The 23,001-nt window shown below is 39.7% G+C and overlaps 1 protein-coding gene across 3 annotated transcripts in view; it reads left to right on the top strand.

Annotated features, from left to right (window-relative positions):
* Nucleotides 1–23,001, top strand: part of INTU (inturned planar cell polarity protein) — a gene marked incomplete at its 5' end in the record, with an annotated part of 65,384 nt that overhangs the window by 5,057 nt on the left and 37,326 nt on the right. For 2 of the 3 annotated variants that reach the window (XM_081093008.1, XM_081093007.1), the window contains 4 exons: nucleotides 458–680; nucleotides 8,265–8,803; nucleotides 13,231–13,316; nucleotides 20,921–21,127. In XM_081093008.1, the coding sequence (XP_080949134.1) occupies nucleotides 535–680; nucleotides 8,265–8,803; nucleotides 13,231–13,316; nucleotides 20,921–21,127 (978 nt within the window). Of the gene's footprint in view, nucleotides 1–457; nucleotides 681–8,264; nucleotides 8,804–13,230; nucleotides 13,317–20,920; nucleotides 21,128–23,001 lie in introns of those variants that run through there. The other variant, XM_081093009.1, reaches the window with a different exon arrangement.

Genomic DNA, 23,001 nt, shown 5'->3' with positions numbered 1-23,001 from the left:
TTGCAAATGCGAAACAATAAGAATACCAAAGGTGCATATTTACAGGAGCACCTGGAGGGTATTGCTTTGCTTCCATTCCCTGATTAGATGCAGAGGCCCTGAGGAAAGGCAGAAGGCAGTTTCCTTTACCTCAAGGGAAACGCAGGCTGAGCGTCTCCGAAGCTTCGGCGCAGAAACAAAGGGCAAACTGGAAGAAATGGGGCGGGGGTACCGAGTGGCTCTCCACCTGTCTTAGTAAGTGAATCAGCTTCGCAGCAGTGCGCTCAGGAGAGCCTCGCGCGGGGAAGTTTTAGCTACTCCAGTCCTCCGACACGCACTCCCAGAAGTTTCAGCTCATTGGCTCCTCTCAGTCTTCGTAGTTCTCCCGGAGAAGCTTCCCCGTCTCCCTGGCAACCCGAGCTCCCACCAATGGCAGCCGAGGATTGGAGGTCACGTGGCCTCTGCCGCGTCTCTCGCGGAGGAAACATGGCGGCCCTGGTGCGCGCTGGCTGCGGGATTTGAATTACTCGGCTCTCGGCTGCAGCATCCTTACTGATGGCGACTTCGGCTCTGTGCGGTTCGTGTCAGAGCCCGGTAGGGCTCCCTGGAGACCCCTCTTCGCCAAAAGAAGAAGAGGATTGTTATCGTGAAGATAGGGCCAGCGACTCAAGTTCCTATTCGTCTGCGAGTAGCGATTACGAGTAAGGTTCTGGAAGAGGGACAATTAAACCCATCCCTTCCCTGCCTAGAGTGTGCACGTGGGCTGGGGGACTGCAGAGTGTTGGCTGGTTGGGATTGAGTTACCTTCTTTAGCAGCGGCTTTCAACAGTTTTCATCTCAGCCAATTACTAAAATTCTGTAGCACTCCAAAAAAAATTTTTTTTGCCAATCTGACAAAAAAATAGGTATAATTCTGATTCATTCACACTGGATGGCTATTGTTGTGTTGGCTGTTGTCATTTTTTTATTTGACAGTCGCAGTGGTTCTCAACCTCTGTGTCCCGACCGCCAAAGGACCCTTTCACAGGGGTCGCCTAAGACCATCCTGCATATCAGATATTTACATTAAGATTCATAACAGTAGCAACATTACAGTTATGAAGCAACAAAAATAATTTTATGGTTGGGTCACAACATGAGGAACTGTATTTAAAGGGCCAGAAGGTTGAGAACCACTGAAAGGGAAAAGCAGCCAGTGCCTTGACTAAATAGTGATATGTTTTTAAAATTTTTGAGGCACACCGGTGAAAATTGATGTTCTAATGGACTGCCATGTATGGTCAGTTTTAGGGTGATATTTTATATGTATTTAGGAATAACAGTTACTACAATTTAATATGTATTTAGGAGTGACAATTATTTTCACCTATAGGTATGTAAAACATTTTTATCATTGTCTTTAGAAGCATAGAGAAAACCATCATTTATGGCTGCTTAATATACTATATAGGCTTAATGAGGACAGATTACATTCTTCAAGGCTTGAACAATTTTAAGAATATCACATATTTTGCATAATCTGCTGTGGTCATTTAAAAATAATGAGAAAATTTATGGTTATCAATCGAGGCTGCTGGAAGGAAGTATGGATTATACAGAGCCCATTTGGTCTTGCTATGGAAACCACAGACAGTGTGAAACCTCAAAGTCTTGGTTTGTCTGCATTTTAGCTTAGAGAGAATCTGTAACTTGTTTATAACTATACAACTGTGAATTGTCAGTGTAGTAATTTAGGAGACCTTATTTCAAATGGGGCACCCTGATTTTGGTGGAATGAAGATAAATGAGTTAATCTGTTTCCTATGAAACAATCTGAGGACCTTGTTAGGAAAAATCGTTACTTTAAACTTTGCAGCGGTTCTCAACCTGTGGGTCACGAACAATGAAAATACATCCTGCATATCAGATATTTACATTACGATTTATAACAATAGCAAAATTATAGTTATGAAGGTGCAATGAAAATAATTTTATGGTTGGGGTCACCACAACATGAGGAACTGTATTAAGGGGTTGCGGCATTAGTAAGGTTGAGAACCACTGCAAAGCATTTCACAATTCAGAATACATGTGTTATATTTTAATTTTTTAAAAAAATAGTTGTTAAGCTTTCTATAGCAATCATTCAGTGGTCACTCCCATGTTCCAGTGTCTTTATTCTCCTAATCATAAAAGGACAGTAAATCCTTATATTGTAAAATGTCTTGCTGGTCTATATTTTGAGTCCAACCAAGGTTCAAACTTTGTGGCTGCCCAGTCTTGGTGTGTAGGATGTGAGAGTTGATTTGTTGACCTGACCAGATTGGCAGTTTTGTTCCTTCCATGTGACATTAGCTATTTACCTCCCTAAGCTGCAGAGTCACCAAAGCAAGTAGTGGCCTTCCCAACTTGGACAGGACAACTTTTTGATCAAAGGAATAGGGGTGAACCTAATATTGTCTTTCATTGCCTGCATGAAGCTTTTAAGGCAGTTATGCTGCTTATTGATTCACATAAAATATCCTGAACTTTCAGGGTTCTAATTAGTTAATTATTTGCATACTAGAGGCCTGGTGCATGAATTTGTGCACTAGTGGGCTCCCTCAGCCTGGCCTGTGGGATTGGGCCGAAACTGGTTCTCTGACATCCCCCAAGGGGTCCCCGATTGCAAAAAGGTGCAGGCCAGGCCGAGGGACACCACCAATGCACGATCAGGGCCAGGGAGGGACACGGGAGGTTGGCCAGCCAGGGAGGGACTGCAGGAGGGCTCCAGGGCGTGTCCAGCCTGTCTCGCCCAGTCCTGATCAGCCGGACCCCAGCAGCAAGTTAACCTACCGGTCGGAGCGTCTGTCCCCTGGTGGTCAGTGCACAGCATAGCGAGCAGTTGAGCAGCCTTAGCATATCATTAGCATATTACACTTTGATTGGTTGAATGGTTGACTGGACACTTAGCATATTAGGCTTTTATTATATAGGATTCTTTCTGGAAATTATCATTATTTCATACATGCTTTGTAACTTAAAACCAGTTTGAACTGCATGAGATTGTCAATACAAAATGAGTTTAATTTGGGTACTTTTTGGTGACATACTTTTAGTAGATTTGTTTAAGACATTGTATAAGAGGAAAATTTTAGATTATTGCAGTATATCTTAACCTGGCACATTGGAAGTCCCTCGGGAAGCTTCTGAGGTAATATTGGTGGGTAGGTTGGGTTGAGGAAACCAGTGCCTAGTTTCAGTATTGAAATAACAGAAATCATACATTTACTTGCAATGCCACAATTCTTTGCTTTGGTTTACAATTATCCAACTAATTAAGCAACATTTGTTAGTTCATTTTGGCCAAAGTTAACAATTTTATGACTTAGATCTTTGATTTTTCAAGGTGACTTTTTGTATTGTTAGGTTGAAAGGCTTGACTGACAGAGAAACTGGGATGCTTTTTAAAAATAATTTAGCTATAAAAAGCTGAGGAACTTCCATTGAAAATAAGAATGACTGGAGCCCTGGCCTGTGTGGCTCAGTTGGTTGGAGCATCGTCCTGTATACTGAAAGGTTTCCAGTTCGATTCCTGATCAGGGCACATACCTAGGTTTCGGGTTGATCGCCAGTTGGGGGTTCGTACGGAAGGCAACAATCGATGTTCTCTCTCACAATTGATGTTTCTTTCTCTCCTTCCCTCCCTCTCTCCCTTCTTCTCTCTCTCTCTCTCTGAAAATCAATGGAAAAAATTGCCTCAAGTAAGAATTAAAACAACAAAAAGTTTACCCATGTGCTTCCCTAAGGCTACTCAGGTCCCCCACTCCTTACAACCACTTACTTACCTTCTTTTTGTCATTAGAGATGAGTTTAGTCTTTTCTAGAGTTCTATAAGAATTGAATCAGACAGTATGGACCATTATTTTTTTTTTGTCTTCTTTTACTTGGCATAATTATTTTGAGACTTATCCATGTTGTTGTCTATATGTGACCCGCGTATTACAAAAATCTGAATTAAAACTGCTAGATTTAATTCCTGTTTAAAAGTAAACCTTTTATTTTGGAGTAAGTTTAGATTTACAGCGAAGCTGCAAAGATAGTACAGAGTTCCTGTATATCCTTCAGTGGGTCCCCCGAGTGGATAACATCTTGCACAGCTGCGGCACATTATTCAGCACATAAGAAATTAATATTGGTACCTAACTATTAAGTAAACTCCAGATTTTTTTCAGATTTCACCATTCCTCTACTATGTCCTTTTTCTGTCCCAGGATTTAATCCAAGATATCATGTTGCATTTAGACAGGAAGCCTCCTTAGTGCCCGGTGTTCTGTGACAGTTCTCAGTCCTCCCTTGTTTCTCATAGCCTGCACCTCTTAGTTCAGGTCATGTCAGCCAGGTTTCTTCTCTGTGGTTACTGTTTTTCACTTTCCACACACTGGTCTTTGGGAGCATGGCATTAAGACCATCTCCTGGAATGGGGAGTAGCTGCACAAAGATCCAAGGTCTCGGTGTCTTCTCGGTTAATTTTGTTTTCACTTTATGCAGTACCTTCTTTTGCAGTCTCTTAAGTTCATTTCCTGTCTTTTTTTTTTTTTGTCTTGCTAATCTCCCTTCTTATAATTTTTTAAAAATTTCTTCTTCCTCTTAAAGCAGTGGTTCTCAACCTGTGGGTCGCAATCCCTTTGGCAGTTGAACGACCCTTTCACAGGGGTCGCCTAAGACCATCGTGCATATCAGATATTTACACTACGATTCATAACAGTAGCAACATTACAGTTATGAAGTAGCAACGAAAATAATTTTATGGTTGGGTCACAACGTGAGGAACTGTATTTAAAGGGCCAGAAGGTTGAGAACCACTGTCTTAAAGTGAAGTGTGGTTTTTTTTTTCATCTAAAGGTTAAGAAAATGGATTGTATTCATTGTTGTTGGACATGGGAATTGGTCTTTTCTTTTGGGTAAAGATCTGTATATGCGCATAAAGATGGTTACTGTATTGTTGTGGGGAGGGAACTGAACACAAAGCTTATCAGTAGGTGAATAACCAAATGTGTTACATCTCTAATTGGACAATTAATGCAGCCATTAAGGGTTTCTAAATTGTATTGTTAAGTGATAAATGAAAAAAAAATATATATATATATATACACACACACACACACACACACACACACACACACACAGGTATATAGATTCCACTTTTTATTAATTTTTAGATATATTTTTATTGATTTCAGAGAGGAAGAAAGAGGGAGAGAGAGAGAAACATCAATGATGAGAGAGAATTATTGATTGGCTGCCTCCTGCACACCCCCCACTGGGGAGCCTGCAACCCGGGCATGTGCCCTGACCAGAATCGAACCGGTAATCTCTTGGTTCATAAGTCAATGCTCAACCACTGAACCATACTGGCTGGGCTCTACTTTTTAAAAACAATAACAAAATAACCCTATGTGTTTTTATATAAGAACATAGATTTTTAACATTGTTTATGTCAGTGAAAGGTAAGAAGGGAAGATGATGTGTATGGTAATTATGTCCCCATTTGTGTAGAATGAGTCTATGCATATCTATAATAATAAAAGCATAATATGCTAATTAGACCAGACATCCTTCCGGACTACCTTCTGGATGAAGCTGAGGCTGCGAGGGTCCAGCCCCTTGCACAAATTTCATGCACTGGGCCTCTAGTGTATACATAAAACTATGCATCTGAGGCTCAGTGGTTGAGCATCGACCTATGAACCAGGAGGTCATGGTTTGATTCCAGGTCAAGGCACATGCCTGGGTCACGGGTTCCATCCCCAGTGTTGGGTGTGCAGGGGCAGCCGATCAATGATTCTCTCTCATCATTGATGTTTCTATCTCTCTCTCTCTTTCTCCCTTCCTCTCTGAAATCAATGAAAATATATATTTAAAAATAAAAGGATGCATGAAAGTATAGACACCAACTAGAAATCTAGTCAACATTCATCATTTCCTCTCTGTCATCCGCTCATCTAATCAATCTCATAGTCCTGGTGATTTTCAAGCTTTTCTTAAATGTTTTTCCTATTTCCATTTTTTCTACTGTTGCCTTCATTATCATCTCTGCCTGGATGATGGAAAAAGCCTTCTACCTGGTTTCATCTCTTGAGTCCACCTCAAATCCTTCTTTTGTTTTCTTGTCAAAGTAGACATATCCAAGGATATCTAACACGTAAAGGTAAACTTACCAATGCCCTACACTACAAAATCCAAGACCTTTCCCGTGGTCCAAAGGCTTCAAAAAATTAGCACTTAACTACTCCTGTCACTACCCATCTCACAAATTAAACTCTGGCCACCACAGCGTAGCTTTGACTATCCACACAGGCCATGGAGACTCTCGCTCAAGACTTTTGCTTATGCTATTCCTTCTCTTTGGAAATCTCTTTTCTTCCCCTTCAGCGCCCCAGGCTCCCCTTCCTGGTCACTTATTCTTTCAAAACTCACTTCTGGAGTCTCATCCACCAGGAAGTTTCCCCTGACCACAGTCTCAACCTTTGGCTAAGTTTGATGACTCCTCTCTAGTACATAGCATGTGTATTTTCATGAATTCTCTCTCAGCTCCTCTTCCCCACTAGATAAAGGAAGGAAATGCTGTTTCCTTCATTTTAGTTCTAGATTTTGCTGCAGTGCCTGGAACTGTTTATTTGCTTTACAATTGAATACCACTCACAGAAGCCCCCCTCCCCCCACCTGCATGGCTCTTAAAATCATAATTAAAAGTGGTTTCACATTTAGATTTTAGAGATTAAGATAAAACTGTCTTCACATTTAAGAAGGTAGAAATGTTTCTTTTGGGTCGTATATCTCTAATATAAATAATATGCCAAATTAAAGGGTGAGATTTGAGATTATAAAACAAATTCATTCATTGTTTAAATTGATAGTGTAGCTTCATAAGTGATTGTGTATAATCATGGTATTTACATTTTAAATGTAAATTTAGATTCTCCCTTCTGAGCAGGACTGGGGTTGTGAAATACTGATTTCTGAGGGTACAGGTAGAGATGGTTGGAACAGCAAATATGTGATTAATAACCTGCAGTAAGTGGTGGGTGCTAATGGCCTAAAATGATACCACATACTGGGAACCAACAAATGCCAATGAAATACTAGTTTTGATATTTGGGGCTAGTTATGCCTTTTTCCCCTCTTCATATACAGTTAAAAATTCTGTATTAATTACCACCCACAGACCAAGGCAGTCATTAGTTTCAGAGTTGAACAACAAACAGAATGGTGTATTTTTTAATTGATTTTCATAGTATTTAAAAAGAGATTTTTAAGTAAAAAGAATGAGAGCTGCTAATACTGCAGAAAACCAAACTGTCTTCTATCTGATGGAATGATTAGGACACAAATTATACCCTTTCATGCCAGGATTTTACAGCTCATGTTTCTAAAAAGCCTCTCTCCACTACTTAGTTTTTTCACTGGAACCGGTTTTGCTTTAAAGAATCGCAGTTTGAAAGGTAAATGTTCATAACATTGAATAGGGCAGAGTTTGTAATTGTGTTACCTTAAGGTAAGTATCTTTTGTTTTTTAGTCATTTTTAATAGCAATAGTTTTGTTTCTTTCAATGGTTTGCTTCCCAGTTAAAAGTTCATTTACAATCACATGATGAACTATGTAATATGTGGTTTACTTTTCCTACTACAGTTTTTCATAAAAAGGGATTTTACAGAAATTATAGGCTATAGAAGTGATCATTATTAACTATGATTATAAATGGTTTTCAGCAACGATTTTTATTCATGGTGAAGTGAATGTTTCTGTTTTGAAATTTTACTCTATAAATAACATCTATTAATACTGGTCTTTAGCTTTCATTTTAACATAACAGCCATGCTGAAAAATGTCTATGCAAATAGGATATTTTTATGTACAATTTCCAAATGGCTTACATCTGTGGATACAATGCATGATCAACTAGTAATGTAAATTATTGTCTAATGTGAACAATAACCACACAGGGGCTGAACTTAATTTCTTTTTTTAAAAAACACAAACTCAGATTCTAGAAGGGGGCCATCTCATTTTTTATTTGTTTTCTTTTCAATCACTATATCTTTTGGATTTCTCCTCCAACCCCTGTTCTTCAAGGCTCTACAAAAAGCATCCTCCAAAAAAAAAAAATCCTTGGTACTCACTTACTAGAAATAATGAGATTCTAATAATCAAATAACTTTTCTATCTCCCATTTCCCTGCCCCTACCCGCACCCCTGTGCTAGACAGGCATAACTTTTTCTTATGTTTGGCTGCTATCTATACTATCTATTTTTTTTTTCATAGTGACCTTGAGCCTGAATGGCTGGACAGTGTGCAGAAAAATGGAGAGCTATTTTATTTGGAACTGAGTGAGGGCGAAGAAGAAAGCCTCCTTCCTGAGACACCTGTTGTGAATCATGTCAGGTTCAGTGAAAATGAGATTATTATTGAAGAGGATGATTACAAAGAAGGAAAAAAGTATGAACCCAAACTCAAGCGGTTTACCAAAATTTTAAGAAGCAGAAGACTTTTACCCAAGCGCCATAATAAAAAAAAGAGCGATGAGAGTGGGCCGGTCTCCATTCTAAAGCATCAGTCCAATCAGAAAACAGGAGTCATTGTTCAGCAGAGGTACAAAGATGTGACTGTCTATGTAAACCCCAAAAAGCTAACAGTCACCAAAGCCAAAGAGCAGCTCAGGCTTCTGGAAGTGCTAGTTGGGATCATCCATCAGACCAAGTGGAGCTGGAGAAGAACCGGGAAGCAGGCCGGTGGGGAGAGGCTGGTGGTCCATGGCCTGCTGCCAGGAGGATCAGCCATGAAGAGTGGTCAGGTGTTAATTGGTAAGTGCTGTGGCTAAACATCAGGGCTTGTTTGCTGAGACACGGTATTAAAGATGCCAGTGAGGAACATGATCAAAACAGAATTATAGCCAGGGTCTTAACAGATTAAGGACTCCCTGATGATATTTGGGACAGTAGTGAAATTGTTAAGGGTGGTGAAATTGTTAAGCCAGGCACGGTGTTCTGAAAATAAACGCTTTAGTGCCTGGAAGATGTTTGTGTGCCTTGCTTAGGCCAGGGGACAGCTTAACTAATTTCTGAGTTTTGAATGATATAACTTGGTCATCTTGGTTATATTTACTGAAAAGTAAAAGAAAATAAGTTGATTGTACAGGGATAATTTAGGGTTGAATGACACGTCCAATAACATTAGACAAAAATATATAATTTTATGAATAAAAGAACTGTAAAATTGTATGTTTGCCCTTGAATGCACTGAGATCTTGGAATGGTTTTAACTGTTTCATTTGGCATGTTTAACAGCAGTGGTGGTGTACATAAATTTCCCTTTAAGGGTGCTTGCCATAAAACATCCCACCAATTTGGAGGGGGGAAAAATTAAACCCACACATTTTTCTGAATATATACTAAGGTGAGCATTTTGTGTTAGTGATACATTTTAAGCTGTTGTCGATAATGTTTGAGTTAGTAGTAATTTTAATACTTAATAAATAAATTAGACACAGATGAAAATATGTTATTAGGAAAACTTAACGGTATTAACAATGCTAGAAGCTGGCAGTCTTAAGTTGATCTAGCCTAAGAGATTAAAATAAAGGAGCTTTTATTGATACTTTAAAAACATTTATTTATTTATTTTTTTAAAATATATTTTATTGATTTTTTACAGAGAGGAAGGGAGAGAGATAGAGAGTTAGAAACATCGATGAGAGAGAAACATCGATCAGCTGCCTCCTGCACATCTCCTACTGGGGATGTGCCCGCAACCCAGGTACATGCCCTTGACCGGAATCAAACCTGGGACCTTTCAGTCCGCAGGCCGACGCTCTATCCACTGAGCCAAACCGGTTTCGGCTATTGATACTTTAAAAACATTTAAAAACATATTTTTATCATGTCTAAATCTGACTTGACAAAAAATTATTTGGGCATCTGCTAGGTGCCAGGACCACAAAGATTAATGGTCCAAATGCTCCTCTTGTGGAGCTCATACTGTGGTCGAAGAGATGGGCCAGAAATAGGCCGACAGTTTCACACAGTGTGGTCAGTGCCATGAAAGGGGTTTGCAAGGAGGACCCGAGTAGGAAGGGCACCTGTACCAAGTGTGTGTTACAGAGGGTTGCAACCAGATCCCCACATTCTCTTCTTACAATGTCATGCTGATCCGTGTTCCACAGAGAGTTATAGTCTGTGTGTCTCTCCCCGCCCAGCCCTCTGAATCTGGGTGGGCCTGTGACTACAGCTTATGTGGTCCTATGTGATTTACTTAAAAGGTGGGATCATAATGATTCGACATTGGTATATATTGCAAAGTGACGACCACAATAAATCAGTACGCACATAGTTAAACGTGATTGTTGCTTTAAGCTACCGAGTCTTTGGGTGATTTGTTATGCAGCACAGAGGTCACTATGTAAAAATAAAATGTACAGGGAGAATAATTAGAAGTCAGTGTAAATACAACAAGTGCTAATAGTGTTGGGTTAGTATAGGGACAGTATGGGTGATTGTTTTCTCTGCTTTTTCAAAAGTTTTTGTTATGGTTATGTTCTATGTTTTTAAAGTTATGTATTTTAGGAATAAAGAACAGACTATTTCAATGTCATAGGGGGTTTGCTAATCCCACAAAGAGCTTCTGTGATGGAAATTTGTCATAGTTCCCTTCACGCTGCGGTCTGTGGTTGAACTGTGAGGTAACCCACAGGACGGAGGATCTTGAAAACTGCTCGGGTGTTGGAGCTTGCTGGCATAGCTGCCTTCGTCTAACAGGAGAAGGACCCTCCTTTGACTGACGTGCTTGGTTAGCACAGTGAGACTGATGGCTTCCTTCTTTCCTTTCAAGACAGCAGATCTCTATTCTGATTCTTCTTTGCTGGGGTCTTGGAAGTTTTGCTGCCTTTTTAGGTGCCATTTTGCTGTTCCTTCTGCCAAGGACTTGCACTTTATTTTTTAGATTTCTATTCCTGGGTTTTTCTTCAAGTTTGACAGTCAGCTGGTAGCTCCTGGACTCCTATAGCCAACCCACACCCCCAGACCAGAGTGAATGGAAGTCCAGCCAGTGCTGCTCAGTGGTTAAGCCCCCATCTCTGAACCAGGAGGCCGCGGTGCAATTCCCAGCTCAGGCTGCCAGTGCTGAGAGGTCCAGGAAGCCTGAGTCCCTTCACGGAAGTGCTCGGAAAAACTTGAGGAAAACAAGTATCTGGGAGAATAAGAAGTAGATGTAACACTTTCTTATAGAAAGAAATTTTTCTACTAAACATTTAAAAAGATTTTACTACACTTGCTCTAAAATTTATTCTCATATATTTTATGATGATACATGTCTCCCACTTTTAGAGGTTTCTTAAGTGTGATGCTTTCAGGTGACACTCCCTAAAACCCTCAGCTGCAGAACTGTGTCCATTAGGATTTGGGGGGGAAAGTTATTTGGGACATTTTCCAGTGGAGTTTGAGTTTAAAGGAACAAGTTTTAAATGGGTTCACCATTTAGGTGTTCTGATCATCTTATGGACAATAGAACACCTGGATAGAATGGTCCAGAAGTGGGTTTCTTTTGCATCAGTACTCTGATATTATTCATTGTTCCTTTTCTTTAAAAAAAAAATCACTGCAGCTATAAATAATTTGATATAGTACACTTGTCTCCTGTTTTAAAAAATGGGGGGGGGGGGAGGAATGTTGCTTTTTTCTTCCCCAGGTTGAACTGAAGTTGGAAGTTTATTTTAGTTTACAAGTTCTTTTAAGAAAAGTTACCAGGTTGCTCAAAGTGCTTCAGTAATTGACCATCATAGTGACTCAGTGCCCACACCTTCAGAGCTGTTAAGTGAATAGCCTCTGAACCTAGTACAGGCCATTGAAAACCATCACATAATGACCTAAGGAATCCCACCTGCTCACTCTGCACTTAACCCTTTCCCCATGTGATAGAAGGTCAAGGAGAGCAAGGGAGGAAGCAGAGAGGGGAGAGAGAGGAGTAACAGTAGCTAAAAGAACAGCATTTTCACCTATTCCCCAATCCTCATTCCCAGGGTGACATGAAGAGGGCCAGGTGACACCTAAACACATACCTATAGTGAGTTGCATTAAAGGGAGAGGAACTTTGACCTTAGGGAAGATGAATCTTCTATAAAGAACAATTATTAATAATAAGATATTGAGGGAGACACTATCCTTATTATACTGCACATTGAACAGACTTGACCTTTGCTCTGGAGAGAGACACTATCTCCGTCATCCTAGGCTGTTCTCTATACAAACATCTTTGAAAAGATAATCCAGAACAAAGACTTTCAGTGCCTTGGGTTGCAAGATGGACAAAACATGGGAGACCGATGAAAAATTGTCTATCAACACTATTTTATCCATATATATGTTTATTATCCATTTTCCCCAAAGAGTATCAAGCTCTGTTTAGAGATTTTGGTGTGTTTAATTCAATTCTCTATCTGCAGTGCCTGGTACACAGTAGGTGCTCAATAAATATTCATTGGATTAATTAATGGATGAATATGAATCACTGATCAGTTTCATAATGATATATTTAAATATGATGAGAAATAACCTTATGTATATATTTCTATTATATAATTTACTGGTGTTTTGATATTACCTTTAATTATGTTTTGAATGTAAATTTCCATTTTAAGATTGATCTTTATTATATTAATCCCTCCAGATTTATAAACATACACATTTAAAGATAAGCCACGGCAAAGGAAATTTTTACCAAACATGAGATGGGCTCTGATATGGTGGGGCCTTTGAAAAAAAGAGCTATGTGTAGACACAGATCAATAACAGTGAATTCACAGCATACTGAGTTATGACGTACCACATGTATTTAATTAAAATTTCAGCTGAATATTTTCACTGTGTATAAGTGGTTAGATTCAGTTTTGTTAAGTGCAATACTTGGTTTATGCTGCAGATTTCCATTTGGCCTTTGGCTTTACATAATTCTCCCAATGGTATAAAAAATGAGAATATTCATCTCTATAATATTCATGGGTTGTATTCAGTCGCAGTACAATGTTGGTCTGTATTGTACTTTAAGAAAGAGTGGAATGGAAGATTAGCTCTGCCACTAGTGAGCTTTTTCGCCTTGGACAAGCCCTTGAATGTCTGGACCATATTTCCCACTGTACTTTAAAGAGGTCAGAATTGGTGGTTTTTAATGTTCCAATTCTAGGTCTTTTTGGTTTGGGGATATTCCCACGACTATCTTTTTATTGTTATTCTTTTCTCAGGTGATGTCCTTGTTGCTGTGAACGATGTTGATGTGACCTCTGAGAACATAGAGAGAGTTCTGTCCTGCATTCCTGGGCCTATGCAGGTATGGACGTTCTTTGTCTGGGGGCTATGATGAATTAACATAAGATGAGTGCATCTTGTGCTATTTTCTGTTTGTTTTAAGATTCTGGAAATTATCGTGTATAATGGAGGAGTTCTTACATACTTGGGTATTTAAAATATTTTAGATCTTGTTAACATTTTTAGCTTTTGGAGATTGTTCTTAAAAGAGAGAATCATATCCACAAGTGAAACTCATCCTCAGTAAAGGAGGAAGAAGAACAATAATAAAAACATATGCAATGAACAGTCTGCCATTATAACTACCCTATGTGCTGATGGAACTCCCGTTCCTGGAAAAGTCATTCTAAACAGTCCTGGAACTTTCTCTTCTCTGACTTACCATAGTCATTATTGCTATCAAGTTTTTCCTGTGCTTTTTATTATTTATTTATTTATTTACTTACTTATTTATTTTAAACCATACTATTTTCTTGATTTTTCTGTTATCTAGTTTAGCCTTATTCCTGAATTTTTGTTTAGCTAAGTAATGAATTACCTTCCATTCATTATAGGTAAAAAATAAAACTCTTTCATAATGTTATTTTGCTACCCAAAGCACTGATATTCTGTGTCAGAGATGACATTTTCAGGTCATTAGATGTATTTTGAAAGTAATATACCTCATATTTATGAATACTCTGCTCTTGTTAGCATTAGGAATTCTCTTTCTCTCTTTTGAGGGCTAGGGAGGATGATGTGCTTCAGGTAGGTTAGAGACTCTGTTAGGTGAGTGAGAGCGTGAAGCAGTTTTGGGATTGATGGGGATGAGCAGAATCCCTGATAAATCAGAATCTTATCTGCATCTAACTTGAGACTCTGACACAATAGAACCCATGATGGAAATACCTTGTTTTCTTAAAAAAAAAAAAAAATTCTCTATGTTCACTGCCTTCTCTTAAAACTCTTTCTCTCTCTCCCTTCCTCCCACTTTATCTCTATATAAATTTATCTATCTTTAGAAATGTAAAATGAAAGTGCTAGAAGTTTAGCAGATTTGCCTTTTAGGAATGTATCGTTCTGGATGGGAATGGGGGTTGGGAAACCAGGTGGTCAGCTTCAGAGTGGTCCAAAAGAGAGGTGATTAAGACCGGAGGGGAGGCATTGGCTGGAGATATGGAAGAGGAGGAGATTAGATTGAAGTCATGTGGGAGGACAGTACTTCCTGCAGGACAGAGAGGAGTCCAAGATGCCTTCCAGGTTTTGTATTCAGTAATTCAGTGAGATTGCCCAAGAGAACAGGACCAAGGAGGAGAGAGTTTGCTTGTTAAATGGTGTGAGTTGGAGATAGAAGTAGAGAGAGGGGGAGGAGAAACCAAGATGGCGGCATAGGTAAACACCGGAGATTGCTGCCTCGCACAACCACTTCAAAAATACAACTAAAAGACGGAACGGACATCACCCAGAACCACAGGAAGGCTGGCTGAGGGGAAATTCTACAACTAGAAGGAAAGAGAAAAGCATACCGAGACTCAGAGGAGGTGCAGTGCTGAAGTAAATTACAAAGGTGCGTGCGGAGCGGGCTGGCGGCTGAGGGCGCGGTTGTCTGTTTCAATCAGGAAGGAGTCTCAGGCTCTGGGCTCCAGTTCCGGGCGAGTCTTTGGGGACCCAGACTCAAACAGGAGAAGCGGGACTGTCTGGCATTGGCCGGAACTCGAGGGCAGCTTTCTCTCTGAGGGGCTTGCAGTGATTACCGGGACACTGAGAGGCAGAGCCTCTGGGGATGGGACTGAGAGCAGCCATAACTGCTTGCTCCACCCACCCTGTTAATTCCCTGGGACCCGCCCCGCTCAAGCCTTGCACAGAGGCATTTGCTGGTTAGCCTCAGGCAGAGGCTAGATTAGCGCCGCCCTAGAGATCCAGGACAGAAGTTCTCCCACTGCAGACACAGCTGATTCTCACAGCCAATTGGCCTGGAGGTCAAACCCTCCCAGTGTTACCTACAACAATCAAGGCTTAACTACAACAAGACTGCGCACAAAGACCACAAAGGGGTGCACCAAAAGTGTCTACCTCAGGTAATTGGGACACTTTGCACAGGAAGCCACTCTATCGACACAGCAAAGCATAAAAAATGCCGAGACAAAGAAACAGGACACAAATGACAGAACTAGAGGAAAGCAGGCTGCTGGATATAGAAAAAGGACCAACTAGAAATTAAGCATACACTGACTGAAATAAAGAATATTATACAGACTCCCAACAGCAGACCAGAGGAGCGCAAGAATCAAGTCAATGATTTGAAATGCGAAGAAGCAAAAAACACCCAACTGGAAAAGCAAAATGAAAAAAGAATCCGAAAATACAAAGATAGTGTAAGGAGCCTCTGGGATAGCTTCAGGCGTACCAACATCCGAATTATAGGGGTGCCAGAAGATGAGAGAGAGCAAGATATTGAAAACCTATTTGAAGAAATAATGACAGAAAACTTCCCCTACCTGGTGAAAGAAATAGACTTACAAGTCCAGAAAGCGCAGAGAACCCCAAACAAAAGGAATCCAAAGAGGACCACACCAAGACACATCATAATTAAAATGCCAAGAGCAAAAGATAAAGAGAGAATCTTAAAAGCAGCAAGAGAAAGAAACTCAGTTACCTACAAGGGAATACCCATACAACTGTCAGCTGATTTCTCAACAGAAACTTTGCAGGCCAGAAGGGAGTGGCAAGAAATATTCAAAGTGATGAATACCAAGAACCTACAACCAAGATTACTTTATCCAGCAAAGCTGTCATTCAGAATTGAAGGTCAGATAAAGAGCTTCACAGATAAGGAAAAGCTAAAGGAGTACATCACCACCAAACCAGTATTATATGAAATGCTGAAAGGTATACTTTAAGAAGAGGAAAAAGAAGAAAAAGGTAAAGATACAAATTATGAACAACAAATATGCATCTATCAACAAGTGAATCTAAAAATCAAGTGAATAAATAATCTGATGAACAGAATGAACTGTTGATTATAATAGAATCAGGGACATAGAAAGGGAATGGACTGACTGTTCTTGGGGGGGAAAGGGATGTCGGGGATGGGGGAAGAGACTGGACAAAAATCGTGCACCTATGGATGAGGACAGTGGGTGGGGAGTGAGGGCGGAGGGTGGGGTGGGAACTGGGAGGAGGGGAGTTATGGGGGGAAAAAGAGGAACAAATGTAATAATCTGAACAATAAAGATTTAATTTTAAAAAAAAGTAGAGAGAGGGGATCATTAAAGCAACAAGATTTGGGAAGTGAGGAGTTACAGTGAACACGTCCCTAGACCTGAGGAAAGACACATCCTCTCCTGAACTGGGAGAGAAGGAGGAAAGGAAGGATGGGCAAATTGTGCCAATCAGAAACAGTTTTGAGGGTGACAGGAAATGAGGAACCATGAAATGTGTCATAGGTGAATGTCTATGAAAGAACAACAGGAATCTTTTTTTATGAGAAGCTTCATATAAACTACCTTATATTAAATGTTTCTGAATAAAAGTTTTTTCCCATAAAACATAATATCCTCATATTTACATATATCAACCCCCTTTTTAAAAATAGCTAACTCTTAACTCTTCACTTGCTTATCTATCTCACCCTTTATTATTTCATCAAGGCAACCAGATTTCCTGACATTTATAGCTACTTAACATGTAAGCTTTTTCAAAAAGTCTTGCTAAAGTATAATTATTTTTGAAATATAGAGCCAACTTTACTTAAATCGGAAGAATGCTGGCTAAAATCATTCCTTAAAGAATTTTAATGGATGGTTCTGTGGTGTGTGTTGGTTTAAGTTTTTGTCATGGTAAGGGGAAAGGTCTGTGTACCACAGGAAAAAAGTGCTGGTGTGTGCCAAGTATAACATAACGTTGGTTTTCAAGTATCTTGTTCTTCATGAAGCATAGCAAACCAGCCTTAAATTTTAGGTTGCTGTTGCTGCCTAAAGTAAAATTGGTGAATTGTTATTTTAAGTCATTTCCTTTTGTCATTTCTGGGGAATCACGCCCTAGTTGACCTCTCCACCCACAAGAATCTCAGCTAGAAAAGATGTACAGCTCTCACAGACGCTCCAGCCCATGTGGCCTGTCTCTGTGATGCCTGCTTCCCTAGGATGTCACTCATCTCCTGCTCTTGCAACCAGCTTCCTCCCCCTCCTAACCACTCCTCCCCCAAACCCAGTGTCCAGGGGAACAGTCTTCAAAGCTCCCATCTAGTTTGTCACAAATTCTGTGCTTCAGAATTTCCCCAAATTCTAAATTTCTTGCATTTCCAAGGAACATCATCAAAGGCTCCCATATATTCTGTTTTGGATACTCCTAAATTCTCAAACTCAGATAAAAGAACCTCCAGACCCCCAGGCCATTCGCTTCATCAGATCCTTACTCAAGGATTTCATGTTTATATTTTTATTCTTGCATACAGATATTGAGAGCATTACCCACTGGAACAGATGCCACCCTCATAAAATAGTTTTTTAGGCCATATAATGTTTACATGTTGCTTGTTTAGGTCAAAACCTCATACCAAACACTGTTTTTCATATCCTTCTAAGATCATTCCTAAAACAATGTCTCTTCAACTCTTCCTTACCTTAACCGTATATTAAGTTCCATTAGATAAATTTTGATTGTTCCCATGTAGGATCTGTAATTTTTTTATATTTTTGTTTAGTTTGCTTAATATCTCTCCCCCAGATATGCTAATTTTATACTCAGCCTTTTTTGATACAGTGTTCTAATATCAAGGGTCCATTTCTCAATATCAGATTTACAGAAAACAAAAAATTTAATAAAGTTTGATCTTTTCCATTTGGAATGATATTAAATGTTTTGTAAAGAAAGATATCACCAGGCCTCAGAAAAATTTCATGAGGGATTTCTCCCCTCCTGCTCTCTATACAGATTACTGCTAATTGTGACCTAGTTTATCTTTATTCTGAATGTATACATATTGATGAATTTAGACTTCATGACTCTTTTCTTTTCTACTTGTTACTAAAATAAACTCTGAGACTTATTTTAGAAAAGATACTTATGTGACTTAATTGACTTTATGTAGACAAAGATAACTGAGTGCCCCTGAAATGCCACAGATAGCTACAGATAGCAAAATTTAACACAGTCATAGTCGCTCATTGCCAACAAAAAAGAAGACACCTAGATATTTTTCTTTTGGAAGGTTTTAGTCATTGGGGCAGATTTATTTATTTTATAGTATAATGCAAACAGTTGTTGGATGGGCTGGTGGGATTATGAATGAATTTTTTAAAATAACATGCTTCACATTTTTAATAAAAATATAAAAATAAAGCTCATTATTAAAAAGAGTTCCTAATGTGTTAGTATTTATCATATATTTAAAGTTGGACTTGAAAATAGTACCTCTTATAATACATTTCTAAAAATAGGGATTACTACTGTCTTGATAATAGTTTTTAGATATTTTATCCCTAAATGCAATTTACTATATACAAACAATTTGATCTGTTTTTAAATATTGAGCAGACTTCTTCCCCCCCAGCTTTCCTGAGGTATGCTTGACAAATAAAAATTGTCTATATCTAAGTTATACAGTGTAATTTTTTAAAGTATACAATAAACTTAATATTCACATATTGAGCAGACATTTTTCTTAATAAGCATGAATTTATTTTTTTACTTTTAAAATGTAATCTAATTTTAAAATAATCATTGTATGTTAGTGTTTAATGTTAAAATGTTATGGATTATTACACTTAGAATGTTCGCTTTACTCATCGATAGTCTGGTCAGTTTTAAATAGGAATATTTTGTGCCTCTCTAGCTTATGATGATGTCCCTGCTACATAAAACTAAGTATCCTATATAATAAAAGCCTAATATGCTAAGTGTCCGGTCGTCGTTTCAACCAATCAAAGTGTAATATGCTGCTGATATGCTAAGGCCACTCAACCACTTGCTATTATGTGCACTGACCACCAGGGGGCAGATAGTCAACCGGTTGACCAGTCGCTATGACGTGCACTGACCACCAAGGGGCAGATGCTCCTACTGGTAGGTTAGCTTACTGCTGGGGTCCGGGCGATGGGGATTGAGCGAGACGGGCAGGACATGCCCTGGAGCCCTCCCACGGTCCCTCCTCAGCTGGCCAACCTCCCGTGTCCCTCCCCAGTTCCAGTTGTGCACTGGTGGGGTCCCTAGGCCTGGCCTGCGCTCTCTCACAATCTGGGACCCCTCAGGGGATGTTGGAGAGCCGGTTTCAGCCTGATCCTGCAGGCCAGGCCAAGGGACCCCACTGGTACACGAATTCATGCACTGGGCCTCTAGTCTGTATATATAAAAGCCTAAGTAACTGTCCCACTAGTAACTATGATGCACAATGACCACCAGGGAGCAGACACTCTGACCAGTAGCTATGACATGCACTGACCACCAGGGGGCAGACGCTCAATGCAAGAGCTGCTGAGCTGTGGTGACTTGGCAGCTGTGGTTCTCAGGTGACACACCCGGAACCAGAGAGGAGGGAGCCCGATTCCAGAGTGTGTCACCCGAGAACCACCCTCTCGCAATCCGGGACCCCTCAGGGGATGTGGGAGAGCGGGTTTCAACCAGATCCCCGCAGGTCAGGCCAAAGGACCCACCAGTGTACAAATCCGGTATTTAAATATTCTTTAACTTCTTTTAGTCAAGATACACACTGATGCTTTAAAATGAGTGAGTTATCTTTGGCCAGCGGGCATCTAGACACTTAGCTCCTTTGTCAAGGAAAGGTAATTGAGGAGTGGAAGCTCCTTTCAACGTCTGGAAAAAGGCCATGTCCTGGACGCTTACAAAACTGGTTGGACATCAGGCCATGAAATGAAAACTGCATGATAAAACTGATAGATGATCTTATTTAGGCCATGATCCAAGATCCAGCACGTTGATTGTTCTTTGCTCTCCTGAGCCTTTAAAGGACCCCAAAGAATGTCTGAGAGAACATTTGAACCTCACCTCACTTGAAAGGAGCGCTAATTCTGGAGGTTGCTTTTTTTGTTTTGTTTTTTTGTTAAGCCTCACCAGAGGATATTTTTTCCATTGATTTTTAGAGAAAGTAGAAGAGAGGGAGGGATGGAGAGAGAGAGAGAGAGATTAATGTGAAAGAGACATATTGGTTGCCTCCCATACTTGCCCAGGACCAACAATGGAACCTGCGACCCTTCGGTGCACAGGCCGACATTCTAACCACTGATTCACACTAGCCAGAGCTGGAGGTTGCTTTTAATCCCGAATCTCCTTTATTTTCCCCAGAGGAGTCAGTGCTCATAATGTGGTATTAGTCTTTATTACACTATCAGATCACACTAATTTTTGTTTTTGGTGTCATTTCTTGTTTTTGGTGTCAATACTTACAATACAATTATTAAGTTTAAACAAATGAAATTTTGAACAGAGAATTATACATTCTTGCTCAATAAATATTTGTATTACTGTGTGCTGGACACCGGGCTAGGAACCGGGGAGCCCGTGCTGTAGGAAGATGTCTCTGCATGTTGTGTGCACCTGAGTGTATGTGCAGGTACAGAGCCTCCTTTGCGAAAGCTGCCGCTGATTTTCCCTTGTTGAAACATCAACGCGTTGTTTTAATTTTTAAAGGTGAAGCTGACATTAGAAAATGCATATGCTGTGAAAAAGGAAACGACTCAACCGAGACAGAAAAATGCACAATCGAAAACAGAAGGTGATTTAGTCAAACTTCTCTGGGGAGAAGAGACGGAAGGTAGCCAGCAGAATGTGCCAAACACCCCTCACGTGGTTATGTATCTCACACTAGAGCTGGACTCCGAGACCTCAAAGGAGGAGGTGAGTCTTCTCAAAAGTGCAGGGAAAACAGATGGACCTTGCATAGTCTTCCGAGCGAAGAATAAGCACCGTTCTCAGTCATTCTGTCTTCATATGTTTTGGTATGTCTCTTGCTTCGTCTAATTGCAGTAAATTGTAACTGACAAGCTCAGTGAGTCCATTTGTAGAGATTAGTGAAATACTTGAATTTGTTTCTGCTGTCTTCTTTAAAAATCCTGTTTGAACTGGTTTTCCAGAATACATATTTGGAAATATATATTGATTTCAGAGAGGAAGGGGGAGAGAGAGAGAAACATCACTGATGAGAGAGAATCATTGATCAGCTGCCTCCTGCACACCCTCTACTGGGGATCGAGCCCACAACCCTGGCATGTGCCCTGACTGGGAATCAAACCGTGACCTCCTGGTTCATAGGTGGACACTCAACCACTGAGCCACACTGGCCAGGCTTCTATGATATTTCCTTACCTATTTTGGGTTGCTTGTATCATTATTATTCTTGTTCTCTTTTTATGTGTGATTCCTCTTAAATTTTTATCACATTTGTCTTGCAAGATTCTAAAGTTAAACACTATCTGCACCGCTTTTCAAAGTAATTCAAAGCTTTAGTATGCCTTAATTTCAATCATCCCCTCTTCACCTACATTTTATTGTCATCAATGTCTTAGTGCCATCATTTTTTTTCATTCCACAAATTAGCACAATTATACTATTATTACTAATAATTATTATATTTTATACTTTATGAAAATATATAAATCATATATTATAAAATTACATATTTCAGAGATGAACCTTCTTTAAATTTACATATATGCTTAGCAATTTCTTTACTCACCATTCTTTCTTACATCTTAGACTGTCCTTACATGGTATTTTTTTCTTCTTCCTAAAACATATATGTTAGAAATTTCTTCTTAGTGAAAGTCTGTTCCTGATAAATTGTTTTTGTTATTTATCTGTTGATGTGTTTTTCACCCCTCCTGAAAGGTAGTTTTATAATTCTACTTTGTATTAGTCAGAATAGGCCAGTCGCTATAATAAGCAACCCTCTTGTCTCAGTGATAACATAATGGAAGTTTATTTCTCATTTCAATGTAAATGTTCCTGTCTGTGTGGCTCTGTGATCCAAGCCCTTCCTCTAGTGGTTCCATTCTTCCCAAGAGCTTCCCAGTCATCTGCTGCATCCAGTTGGCCAATGTGAGAAGAGTGGAAGCGTGCCGTAACGTCTGGCATATTTCAGAGGCCTGGCTTCAAAGCAGCAACATCACTTCTGCTCATGTGCCAGTGCCTAGAACTAGTTATATGCTCTCTCCTGATACAAGGAGGTAGGAAATGTAGTCTTCCTGTGTGGCCGGGAAGAAGATGGGGTCAAGACATGGTATTGCTTATGCCAGCCAGGTAAAAAGTGATTTTTTTCTCTAATCTGTTTGAAGATAGTATTCCTTTGTCTTCAGACTTCCATAATTGCTGTTAAATCTACTGTCATTCCTCTGTAAGATATGTCTTTTATTTTCTTTCTTCGTTATAGCTTCTGCTATGTCCATAGTGTTTTTTAACCTCTCCATTGTGTTTAATATTTACAGTTTTATTTTTAGGAGTTTCTGAAAATTTTCTAACTATAGGCTTATAGATCTACAGTGCTGTCCCTGGTAGTCTCCTGTTGCTTGCTCATCTTAGTGATTCCATACTTTATTTCTCTAAGCATTTCATACAGAGCTCTCTGCTCTGAATCTACCCATCCCACTATCTCTAAGTCCTGAAGGGACTCTGACTGTGGTGACTTGTCTTCTTACGTCCTTGGAGATCATTGATGAAACTTGCTGCTTGATTTTATCTTTGGGAGTCCTAACGTTCTAAAGTGGGAATGTGTT

Source organism: Myotis nattereri (genome assembly GCF_964212035.1).
Source record: "Myotis nattereri genome assembly, chromosome: 5".
Taxonomy (NCBI): Eukaryota; Metazoa; Chordata; class Mammalia; order Chiroptera; family Vespertilionidae; genus Myotis; species Myotis nattereri.
This window is presented reverse-complemented; position numbering and strand designations above follow the sequence as displayed.